The following is a 13,646-nucleotide window of genomic DNA, read 5'->3' as shown; positions in this document are numbered from 1 at the left end:
GGGCAAGGGGAAGACACAGACAAAGGGGTAGGGGAAGGGGAAGGGGTAAGACAGAGAAATGAGATTGGCCCTAAATCTTCTAGAATCTCTGATAATTTGAGATCTTTTGCCATGACTCTCAATTTCTATTCTGCAAAAGCTTATCAGTTTGTTCGTGATAGCTTTGATTGTGCTCTGCCTCATCCTCAAACAATCAGGTCTTGGTACAGCAGCATTCCTGCAGACCCAGGCTTTACAGAGGCATCATTCGCTGCCCTCCAATCCCATGTGGATGAAGGAAGGAAAGATGGTAAGGAGATTGTTTGTGCTCTTGTGATGGATGAGATGGCCATCAGAAAGCATGTTGAATATGCTGAAGGGAAATTCCATGGGTATGTTGATGTAGGAAGTTGATGACTCTTTGCCAGTAGCCAAGGATGCATTGGTCCTTATGGTTGTAGCTGTTAATGGATCTTGGAAAATCCCTGTGGCTTACTTTCTCCTTGAAGGGTTAAGCGGACAAGAGAGAACAAATATTGTCACACATGACTTTACAAGCTGCATGACATTGGAGTGCGCGTTGTTTCCCTGACATGTGATGGACCGTCTTGTCACTTCACCATGATGCAGGCTCTTGGAGCCAATATCACAGTTGGAAACATGAGGCCATTTTTTCCTCACCCTGCAAATCCAATGCAGGCTGTACATGTGGTTTTTGACATGTCACATGATGAAACTCTTGAGGAACGCTTTTGCTGATGGACGTGTTTTCCAGACAGGCAGTAGCAAAAATATTAGGTGGAAATACCTGGAAGACCTCAACAAACTTCAGGAGACTGAGGACTTGAGGCTGGGTAATAGGCTGAAGATGGCACATATTCTGTGGAGAAATCAGAAGATGAAGGTAAATTTTGTTGCTCAAGTTTTCAGCAGCAGCGTTGCAGATGCCCTTGAATTCTGCTAAAGGGTTCCCTCTGGCAAAGGGTTCCAAAGCTCCTTTGAGAATTTGTAATAAACTTCACATGCTGAGTCTGTTGGAGAGAGCTGAAAATTTCCTTCTGCAGCTCAGAGATAGCTCTGGGAGACATCTTTATACAGGTCCTAGGAAAACGGGTCCCATTGGATTTATTGCCAGCTCCAGAAACATTTCCAACATTTTTAAAGAGCTGGTTGAAGCACAGGATGCACCTTGTAAGTATCTCCTCACTTACAAACTCAGTCAGGATCATCTTGAGCTGTTCTTTTCTGCAGTTAGGGCACGCGGAGGCTACAACAAACAACCCAACTACCCGACAGTTCAAAGCTGCGTACAAACGCCTCCTAGTGAGACATCAAGTGAAAAATGGAACAGGGAACTGTCTCATTAGAGATGGAACCAACATTTTGGCAGTGACAGTTGGTCCAGCTTCTCATCAATTTGATGTCACACCAGCACTCCCTCTGGATTCTGACCATGACTACAGCATCATACCTTATGTCGAGTCAATACCCGAGATCAAGGACACCGCTATCCATTACATTGCTGGATTTGTGTTGAAAAACATGAAGGAGAAAATCTTGTGCATGCCCTGTTCTCTTGCACTGAGTTCTGATTCCAGCATGCATGCTTTCATTGCCCTGAAGAACAGGGGTGGCTTACAGAATCCATCAACAAGCATTGTGGAGGTGTGTAAAGCCTCTGAAATGTGCTTTCAAATACTTCTGAACACCACTGGAGGAAAGCTTCCTCAAGGAAAAGGAGTGACAGCTGCCATTATAATTCAGGTTTAACAAAGCTTTCGATTATACCAAAGACATTATGAGAATCTATTATGTGTGTGACCAGTGCAATAAAATAATGGCAGCTGAACTGGACCATGTTCATTGTGTTCAATGCAACATTACTTATGACAAAGCCAGCAGGTTCACCAATATTTTTTTCATATACCTCTCCTTGGAAGTTAAAAAACAGAAACATCAACATCTGTCAGTGATATTTGTGATGTTTTTTTGTATCAGAAATCTTTAAGAATGTTCTCATATTAGGCTTCTCATCCCCAAACCACAGTCCACAAAGGAGTACATTATCCTGTCTAATTTTCAACGGCAACTCATTAATGGTGCAAAAAATCGACCAAATACTACAAGGGGACTTTTTAAAAACTGCCACACCATCACAGCTAAATATCAAGGTAAGGGTTCCTTTTGTAGAGGAATGTGTAAAACTAGAGGATACTGGTTTCACATGGGGAAAAGGATAAAGGTGTTTCTATCAATACAAAAGTAATCCCTCTAGTTCCGATGAGTGACTCAGTTGCCAGACCTTTAATACAGAATGTCAAACAGTTTAATGGTGAATATGGCTGCTCCTATTGCCCTGACAAAGGAAAATGGGTTGAAAAGTGCAGAGGATCTACTCGTTCATATCCTTTTCAGAAAGACCTCCAGCTTCGCAATCAGGAACAGACTAATGAATTTGTAGAAGCTGCATTAGAGTCAGGACAGCCTGTTATGGGTGTCAAAGGACCAAGTGCATTGTGTCGGCTTCCCAGTTTTGATGTCATTGAAGGGTCTGTGCCAGACTACATGCATTCAGTACTTCTGGGTGTAGCAAGAACTATAACAGGGCTGTGGTCAAACAGTGAAAACCATGAAAAGCACTGGTATATAGGTAGGTCTACAAAATTGATAGACGAGTTGCTTTTAAAGATTAAACCACCATGTAATGTACCTCGTGTGCCAAGGTCAGTCATATTGAGGAAATTCTGGAAAGCCCAAAATTTTGTGGGCTATATACAGTATATACATATATATCTATATCTATCTATCTATATATATATATATATATATATATATATATATATATATATATATATATATATATATATATGTATATATATATATATATGTGTGCGTGTGTGTGCAATCAATATAACTTACCTGAGGGCAAAAGCCTCATCACCCACAAAGACATGAGGCATGGGTCCCAGGTGATCAGCGCCTGGGAGAGGAGCATCTTCCGGGAGATCCACCACCCTAAAAAGATACCTTGCATCCACAACCGCCAGAAGTACAACAGAGTATGTTCCCTTGTAATTAAAATAATGGGAGCCTGAATTATGTGGTGCCTGGATTACCACATGCTTCCCATCCATTACACCCACACAGTTGGGGAAGTTCCACCTCTCCTTGAAACCAAAGGCGATCTCCTGCCAATCAGCAGTCTTTGGTACAGGCAGAAAGTCATCCACCAGGCTGTCCCAGATGGCCTTGGACACATCTTGTACAATGCCTGTCACGGAGATGCCCACTCTGTAACTAGAAGCAATGGTGGTGTAGGAATCACCAGTTGCCAGGTATCTGAAATTAATGACATTATAATGTTCAGTAAAATATAACTATCAGTACAATTAAAACAGCAGAACTTTTAACCACCTCCAATTAAGAAACTGATGAGCAGGATAAAGACATGACCACAGGACTCCCGCAAAATATAGCCTATTGTGTATGTAGCCTATGAAATAAAAGGAGTAGATTTTTTTTATCACATTTCACCTCAGACAAATTGTCAGACGCTCCGTTGAAGAAATTGGCTCTCGGTATGGATCCTTGAGATTTTAGGTCTGACCCTGCCCAGCAAACTGTCAAACTGCTCCCTACTGAGCCCGAAAGTACATCTGGAACCGGTCGCTGTGGAAACGGAGCTCCTTCGCAAGCCTGAATTCCCCAAACTGTTCTTTGGAACTGAGGGTTTCATGCACTCACAACCTCTTCTTCCTTGCTGCTCTCTTTCTTTTTCTCATTAGCAGGACTAATGCTATCGCTCGCTTCTTAGCAGGGAACAGATACATTGTTGTTCCTCCTTTCGGTCAGCAGCAAACTATCAAAATAACTAGACGTATAGAAGAATGGATAGCTAAAAGTTGTGAAAACTCCGTCTACTTTGCTCTGGCCAGCGTAGCGCAAATCGCTTTGTATCTGAAGGGCTACGCTGAACCCAGCAGCCAGCGCAGTGCATTCCACGTCCTGTCTGAAAGGCGCTTAAGACGGTTAGATAAAATACTGCATCTGACCCTCAGAACTCCACTGTGTAGCAACGGATGAAACATACATCAACGCAAGGCAACAATGTTAAATAAGTCAATAAAAGTGTCCAGTAACACTAACAGTAACTTTACAAGGTGGCAGTGCCAGAAACACATTTGGAATCCAAAATGTGGTAACTAAAAATATTTTAAAACCATTCAAATTTATTTTACCATTAATCTCATTGGATAACCAGTCAATCATCAACAAGATAATGTCCCTATTTGAATTCCCCCAAAACATTTGAGTATATTTTTTTATTTTCTGCAGTTTACACCTAAATACAAACTGCAACTGCCAGACGTTACCCCATGCCAGGGTCAGAAATAAACTTTTCTATTTAGGGGAAAGATTTATCTTCATTATCTTCAAAAAATCTACATTTTCTCTTTTCCCCTTCATTGGTGCAATTTTTATGATTACCTGTGTTGTCTTTTATGTCAAATACTTACATTTAACCAATTACTTAAATCAATCAGAATACTAGACTGTTACCAATAAAAGTTTAGCATTAACAAAAGCCATCTTTACACAACAAAGGTGGAACAAAAGTTGCATCTGAAATAGCATAAATGTTTATTAAGGTGGCCCTTATTTTTCAAGTTTTGATTCATAATTGTCTGACCCCCTCAAGTTGTTCCAATACATGAAAAAATATTTCAGGCAAAATATGAGCTCATTTGAACAATATTTAGAGGTGGCTCGATGACGTTGAAGTTTTGTATAATCAGTTATTATGCTCAATTTGTGATAATTACCACTTGCCTAATTTTATCTCTAAAAACTATTTTAAAAACTATTTATCTTTAAACTATTTAAATTATATACTTGCTTATTTAATGGCAATTCTGAATTTGGGTGGGTGACGTGACATGGCAGTTTTGCTGTCTTCAGTGTCAAACATGTATGAATACAAAATATATTTGCCAAAAACCTTCTCAATATTGTGCAGAACATTATGCTTTATGTGAACATATTCAACATTAAAACAGTTCATCACTCATTTTTTCAGAATTTTCAACCAAACATAACAAAACTCATATGGTGTGACTGTCCGGCACTTGTTTCTCAAAGTGAGAACTTGAATAAAACAAAAAAAACAAAAATGCAAAAATTCTCAAAAAAATACAGAAAAATAATACAGATGTCTATTTGTGAGCCTACTCTTTTCAAAGTCCAAGCATAATGTTTTGAGTCAGTTCTAATCAAAGAGATTTTGTCACACAAATCAAAATCATATGGTGTGACACTATTTTGGGATATTTGAACGGGCAACTGTTTTGACACCCTTGGGAAGGAGAGGACCTTCTTCAGCAATGTTGTACAGAACTAGCAGTGTATTGCTACTGTTCACCCTGAGGTGAGTCATCATTTTTATTTTTACAATAAATCAGATCCTGTTGGCACTCTGACAAAAGTCCCACTTCCAGATGTCTTTTGGTGTGACACATTTTTTTTTATAAAAATGCAAAAGAAATGTTATTATTTTGTCATAATTATATGTAAATCTATGCTGCTTTGTTATAGCTAGCATGTTGTTAGTATGCTAATGTGTAGCTACAAGACTCAAGGTTGTGCTAAGTGCAGAAAACATCATATGGTGTGACACTTCATCATATGGTGTGACATTCCAAATTGTGAAAATAACATACCTTTATTAATGATAAAACCTGAAAATGTTCATGGAATACATAGAAAATAGTATCAGCAAGAGTCACAAATATTTTTATAATTTTCTATCAAGGTTTGTCACAATAAATAGAAAATATGTTGAAAGACCGACGGCATAGGTCTCACATTGAGCAATGTTTTAGAAAATAATACACAAATTTAATTAATTTTCACAAAACTATAATGGATCACAGTTTAGTTATGATAAATGACTTTGATAAAGTCATTTTGTTTGTGGCTTATCACAACCTCAGCAAGGCAGTCGGTTTGCTACTCTCTCCAAATTTGACTGGCTTATGTACAATGGAGTCTAGATAAACTGATTTATTTGTGGATCCACTCAGCTACGCTGTATGTTCACGGTTCATATGATATAAAAAAAATTGGTTGTTTTACTTATATTAATACATATTGCAGACCAGTTTTGAATTGAAATGAAACTTGATACACAAACATACACTCACCTAAAGGATTATTAGGAACACCTGATCAATTTCTCATTAATGCAATTATCTAATCAACCAATCACAATTCAATGCATTTAGGGGTGTGGTCCTGGTCAAGACAATCTCCTGAACTCCAAACCGAATGTCAGAATGGGAAAGAAAGGTGATTTAAGCACTTTTGAACGTGGCATGGTTGTTGGTGCCAGACGGGCCGGTCTGAGTATTTCACAATCTGCTCAGTTACTGGGATTTTCACGCACAACCATTTCTAGGGTTTACAAAGAATGGTGTGAAAAGGGAAAAACATCCAGTATGCGGCAGTCCTGTGGGCGAAAATGCCTTGTTGATGCTAGAGGTCAGAGGAGAATGGGCCGACTGATTCAAGCTGATAGAAGAGCAACTTTGACTGAAATAACCACTCGTTACAACCGAGGTATGCAGCAAAGCATTTGTGAAGCCACAACACGCACAACCTTGAGGCGGATGGGCTATAACAGCAGAAGACCCCACCGGGTACCACTCATCTCCACTACAAATAGGAAAAAGAGGCTACAATTTGCACAAGCTCACCAAAATTGGACAGTTGAAGACTGGAAAAATGTTGCCTGGTCTGATGAGTCTCGATTTCTGTTGAGACATTCAGATGGTAGAGTCAGAATTTGGCGTAAACAGAATGAGAACATGGATCCATCATGCCTTGTTACCACTGTGCAGGCTGGTGGTGGTGGTGTAATGGTGTGGGGGATGTTTTCTTGGCACACTTTAGGCCCCTTAGTGCCAATTGGGCATCGTTTAAATGCCACGGCCTACCTGAGCATTGTTTCTGACCATGTCCATCCCTTTATGACCACCATGTACCCATCCTCTGATGGCTACTTCCATCAGGATAATGCCCCATGTCACAAAGCTCGAATCATTTCAATTGGTTTCTTGAACATGACAATGAGTTCACTGTACTAAAATGGCCCCCACAGTCACCAGATCTCAACCCAATAGAGCATCTTTGGGATGTGGTGGAACGGGAGCTTCGTGCCCTGGATGTGCATCCCACAAATCTCCATCAACTGCAAGATGCTATCCTATGGGCTAATCCTATCCTATGCTAATATGGGCCAACATTTCTAAAGAATGCTTTCAGCACATTGTTGAATCAATGCCACGTAGAATTAAGGCAGTTCTGAATGCGAAAGGGGGTCAAACACAGTAATAATCCTTTAGGTGAGTGTATGTTCATATGGTTCATACAATATTAAAAAAATGTTTGTTTTATTGTTAAATATCAAATAAATCAATAAAATTTGAATATTGCCTTCCAGCATTTAAGAGTGGTTAAATATTTCCTGCCATATGAGTGATCAGTACTCACCAATAAGTAGGATAATACATGGTTTGCATTGACACATGGCGACATTATCATATGGTGTGACACTATATCATTTGGTGTGACATTCCAAATTGTGAAAATAACATACCTTTATTGATAAAACCTGAAAATGTTCATGGAATACATAGAAAATAGTATCAGCAAGGGTCACAAATATTTTTATAATTTTCTAGCAAGGTTTGTCACAATAAATAGAAAATATGTTGAAAGACCGACGGCATCGGTCTCACATTGAGCAATGTTTTAGAAAATAATACACAAATTTAATTAATTTTCACAAAACTATAATGGATCACAGTTTAGTTATGATAAATGACTTTGATAAAGTGAGTAACTTAAGAAAGGTATAATCCATTTTCAGTTTATATACAATTATTTTCATGTCACACCATATGACGATTGTACGCACTAATACAACAAATTGTCACATAAATTCTGATTCCAATTGAAAATTTTGAAACAACATATGTTTCTATAAAGATGAGAGTTAGTAGAACAAAAGTCAACCATTTTTATGCCTGTTATTTGAAATTTTTGAAAAAACACTTTTTTATGGTACATATGTCACTGACCCATTTACACTTATTTTGCACAAAATATATTCTATGCATTTCTTGCAGAAGCATAAATTCTGTTATTTTGCCACTTTTGTGACTTATTTCAAGTATTTGTCATTACTGGCTGTGATTTGCGGTCGTCGGCACTTAAGCACTTCGCAAGCAGCAGAGGAGCCCAATGGCGACGGGAGGGACAACTTTGTCTCGAAGTCCAGCAGAAACCTGTTTTCAATGCTGGGTATACCTGATGCATTCCTGTCTGAAGATCCCGAATCATGGAACAGTAGAGATGATTTCAAAGCTGCTGAGGCAATAATCAATAGTCTGGCGGTAACAAACGACCACGCAGAACGTGGTGTTGCGCTCATCCAAGATGCGTCACATTCCGGGTGCTTTAGGTGTGAAGAACAGCTGCAGTATGCTCTGCAAGTCATTGAGCAAAACCGAATACAATTTCCAGATGCCAAGAAATCAACACTGTTAAGAAACTCTGAACTATTGACTTTGAACTGTGCAAACTGTGAAAAGATGCGTATCATCAGTTATCTTACAATAGTCAAATGTATGTTGTATAAGATATATTTGGTTAATTAATTCATTGTAAACTATGGTAAATCGTGGTAAATCATGGTAAACTATGGTAAATCGTGGTAAATAATGGTAAACCATGCTAGCAACATGGTAAAAACTTGCTAGCATCATGTTAGTAACATGATAATCATGCTAGCATGATGCTACCAAAATGCTAATCATGTTAACATGATGCTAGCTACATGCTAATCATGCTAACATGATGATAGCATGACCCTAATAATGCTAGCATGATGCTAGCAAACATGCTATTCATGTTAGCCTCTTGTTAAAAAAGATGCTAGCATTATGCTAACATGCTAGTCATGCTAGCTACACAGAAATCATGCTAGCTACATGTTAATAATGCTAGCATGATGCTAACAACATGCTAATCATATTAGCATCATGTTAGCTACATGCTAGCAACATGCTAGCATTATGTTAGTCACATGCTTATCATGCTAGCATGATGCTAATTTTGTTATCATCTTGATAAAAATTAGCTAACCGCACCCTAGCAACCGAGTGGCGACTTTTTCCACTGTAAGCACCACTTCACATTTTCTTCAGGAAATGTACATTCTAGTTAATATTGTACTCACATTGAACTGTGATCAAGTGATAGGCTACGTGATTTGATGCATTCTGCAAGCTGCGTATAGTATTGAATACAATTCTCAATGCTAAACGTTTTAGAATGAAGAATTTTGCTGACTTGTAGAATTGCCAACAAAAAAAGCAAAGTTTGATGTGCTTGAGCTACCTCTAAATATTAATATTTTTGCCCCATTTTTTTCTGGGGTGTTTTTAGCATAAATGGAACAACTCTGGGGGGACAGGCTGCAGAAAAACGGAATTTTTTTTTTTTTTCGCACACTTAAGGGCCACCCTAATGTTTATTTACACAGACTGTTCAATGTTACTCAGAAAAAAAATATATATATTGTAATTTAATGCTCTTGAAATTGTAATAATGATAAATAATATTGATTAATAGAATACATAAAATGTTTTTGTGTTTGGGGAAACTGCATGCCATATTCTGGCTACACAGATAAAACCATCTAGAATTATTTTAATGTTTTTCATTATTAGAAAATGAAGACTTCACATGATCTTATCAGCATGATGAATAAATTATATGAAGTGGAATAAACTGTATACAGGAAGGGAGCAGAGAATGTGACCGATTGTGAAGCTGTCCATAACTTTGGTCTAGCGCGAGTTTAGCACACTCACAAACACTCCTGGTAAAATCACGAAAACTGACTAGACTGCGACATGAATCTCTTGCATCGAATCTGCACTTTGATGTTTATGATGGGAGAATTCACGAGTTTCAATCAGAATTCAGACAGAGCGAGTGCATTGGAACAAAACTCTTTGTTGCTAATATGCTCAACGCTGCAAAACGAAATATGACGGAATTGTGGCAGTCAGATGGATCGAATGATCAAGTATTCAAGTTTGTTTAACCAATATTATCACTTAAACATATACCCCCAGTTTCACAGACAATTAAGCTTAAACAAATTGCACAGGCATATTTTGCACAGGTTTATTTATTTTTCCATGACTTTTCCAGGTTTTTCATGACTGTACAAACCCTGAAACTTACATTTGAACAAAACAATTAAAAGAATAATTATTATCCCTACCTTATACGCTGAACATATTTGATTTAGGCATTTATTCACATACAACCATTGATCAGCGAGCAAACAAAGCACAACTGAACCTGTGGAAGCTCAAATGTGCTGCATAGAGAATGAACATCATTGGTTTTCGCACATCAAGCAAACATAATTTATTTTCCGTTTACAACAACCCTGATGTGAGTTGATGAATATTTATATGTGAATAAAAGACAATTCAATCTGTTCATCATATAAAGCGATCGAGTCTCTTAAGAACATTTTGGACAAAACCGCTAAATTCATATGGATTAGTTTTAAGATTTCTTTATGAACGTTTTGAAGCGTCAAAGTGGTATTTTCGTAGCTGTCAATGAAGAAACAGAAAGCACTGACCAGCATCTCTTTTTAACAGCAAAAACGTGCTCTGTGTGAACCAGCCCCAAGACATATGTCAGCATTGCTCTTAAAGTTGTATGTTCTAAAACTGAACAGGCTTTGTTATTGGGAGTGTTTGTTTGTATTTAAACAGGATTTAAACTGCATATGGCAGTGTTGTCTTCATCATTGATGTTAAGATGCTGTTCATTTTCTGGAAGTGCTTTGTTTTTTGTTGAAAGATTTCAGGAAATTTTTGTGTTGGTTTAAAGAATGCCTTTTTCACCTTCATGCAAAAAGTGCCTAAATGTCTTCTCTGGATTCATTTTTGTGTCATTAGCTGTAAAGGGACAGAAATTGTTGTTAAAAAAGTGATAGATGTAACTGAACTGTAAATTATTGAAACTATTCAAAACTAAGCTTAAGCATGGTGAAAAACTGACATTTCGAGGACCTCATATTTAATGTACATCAGTTTTGTAGTTTACCTCAACCTCACACGAGGAACCGGTTGTGTAGGTGTTCTCACATGTGTGACCAAAATACAGCTCTGGAAAAAATTAAGAGCACTGCAAAACTGGCTATACTATTTATATGTATGCGTTTGAGTAAAATGTACATTTTTGTTTTCTTCTAAAATCTACAGATAGAATTTCTGCCAAATTTAAAGTAAATACATTGTCATTTACAGCATTCATTTGCAGAAAATAACTGGTCAAAAAAGAAAAGAAAATACATACATATTTTCAGGTGCATCTGTAAGTGTGATGGGAAAATAAATTTGTACACAGAGCAATTAAAAAATAAAAAATAAATCACTTGCACATTGACTCAGGAGGAAGAATTTAATGTTGTAAACCTCTAGCCAAACTGAGGAACATTGCAAATTCTTTCTCAGAATGAGTTTGTAAATGCCGTTTCAGGTCTCTTTGATAGGTGAAACTCTTTTCACACTGAAGACACATGTAAGGCTTCTCTCCAGTGTGAAGTCTCATATGAATGTTAAGGTTTCCTTTTTGAGTGAAACTTATTCCACACTGAGGGCAGGTGAAAGGGCTCTCTCTAGTGTGAACTCTCATGTGGACTTGAAGGTTTCCTTTCCGACTGAAACTTTTTCCACACTGTTGGCAGGAGAAAGGGTTCTCTCCAGTGTGAATTCTAATGTGAGCATTAAGGTTCCCATGTTGATCGAAACTCTTTCCACATTGAGGGCAGGTGAAAGGCTTCTCTCCAGTGTGAATTCTCACATGGGCATTAAGAGTTGGTCTATGTGTAAAACTCCTTCCACATTGAGGGCACGTGTAAGGTTTCACTCCCGTATGAATTCTCATGTGGCTTTCAAGGCTTCCTTTTCTGTTGAAACTTCTTCCACACTGATTGCAGGTAAAAGGCTGTTCTCCCGTGTGAACTCGCATGTGGTAATTAAGGTTTTCTTTTCTGTTGAAACATTTTCCACACTGTTGGCAGGTAAAAGCACTCTCTTCATTGTGAATTCTCATGTGAACTTTAAGCTTCGCATGTTGTCTGAAACTTTTTCCACACTGAAAGCAGGTGAAATGACTTGCCTTTTGAGTTTTTTGTGAGGAAGTAATTTCAGTCTGTGAGCAACAATAAGTTTTTGTTACAGTTATTAAGTCATGGTGTTTTTCGTACTGATCTTTCTCTTCCTTTTCATTCAGTTCTTGACTCTCCTCTTTCAGTGCAATCAGGTCTAAAGTGAAGAGAGACAAATACAAGTTAACCCCAGTTTAATGCCACAAATCAACAGACATTAAACCATAGACATGTAAAGCATCAAAACAAACAGTAGATCCTATACCCACACTTTGCTGTAAACTCAGAACTCGATTTGTTGTAGCACACATACCAAAACCATCTTGGTTATGTATGTAACCTTGGTTCCCTGAAAAGGAGACATGATGCTGTATCAGTAGCTGACACTATGGGAACTTCCCCAGAGTGACGAATGTCTGAAGCCTGAATAGAATCATGTGAATTCATCACTCCATTCAATCATTCCACTTTCTGAGGCATTGAGTCACTGATGCAATAAAATAATGTGGTTCCGTCATCACTTTGTTTCTGCTATGACTTTCTTTGTTGAAATCTATGGAATTTGGCAAGGTATTCAGCATCCAGGGAATCCATCCATGTTGATCCATATTCAGGAAATCAAGTTAACCCTGTCATAGGTTAACTTGATGCTGCGTCAGTAGCTGGCGCTATGGGAACACCTTAGCGTAGCCTCATACTACGTTAAAGTGCAGTTGCACAGCTTGAAAAAAAAGAACTGACTCCTATTCAAAAACAAACCTGGAAACCAGTAGTCAGATAAACATCTAGATTGTAAAATCTGTTAAGTGCTGGAAAAGTCCAGCAACACAAATATCTTCCACAGATAATGGCTGATTTATGCCACTGACTAGCAGTCAATGTTAAATCCTGCAGTCAATGTTAAAGTCCCACTGAAGTGCCGTGAAACTCACAGCTTTGTATGATGTGTTGACGTAATTTCCACTGAAACACAAAGCTAAGGCGGGACATATTGAATGGCTCCTCCCCCTTTTCAAATAGCCAGCAAGCGCTGATGATACGTTGGATTCAATAGTAGATGTGTGAATAAATTCTAGCCATTTCATTCTTTACCAACGTACATTTGGAAAACGGACTTGAGCGTTTGAGCAACCGAACACAATTATTGCTTTGTGACGGTTCAACGGTAGTGATGTCCGAATTGTGACCTAATCGTTCTTTTGAACCGGTTCTTTTGTGAACCTGTCGAACCGGTTCACCAAATCGAAGTGAATAGTTCAAAACAGTTTGTGTCGAGTCAGCACTGATCAACAGTTTTCTAAAGTTACTCGCTTTCGGACGTGCCTGACAGTCCCTCCGACTCAAAAAAAATAAAAAAATAAAAAATCCCGGAGTATATGTTACTCCAGTAACTCCAACAGTTCAC

General features: G+C 38.1%; 1 protein-coding gene across 5 annotated transcripts in view; it reads right to left on the bottom strand.

Annotated features, from left to right (window-relative positions):
- Positions 1–13,646, bottom strand: part of LOC307157479 (uncharacterized protein) — a 143,873-nt gene that overhangs the window by 123,522 nt on the left and 6,705 nt on the right. For 2 of the 5 annotated variants that reach the window (XM_079869394.1, XM_079869395.1), the window contains one exon: positions 10,211–12,398. The exons of the other annotated variants lie outside the window; for them this stretch is intronic. In XM_079869394.1, the coding sequence (XP_079725520.1) occupies positions 11,533–12,398 (866 nt within the window). In that variant the 3' untranslated portion in view covers positions 10,211–11,532. Of the gene's footprint in view, positions 1–10,210; positions 12,399–13,646 lie in introns of those variants that run through there. 5 annotated transcript variants of the gene reach the window in all.

The sequence above is a fragment of the Squalius cephalus genome, assembly GCF_949319135.1.
Source record: "Squalius cephalus genome assembly, chromosome: 4".
Taxonomy (NCBI): domain Eukaryota; kingdom Metazoa; phylum Chordata; class Actinopteri; order Cypriniformes; family Leuciscidae; genus Squalius; species Squalius cephalus.
The sequence above is the reverse complement of the archived record's forward strand: the minus strand, read 5'-3'. Positions and strand labels throughout refer to the sequence as shown.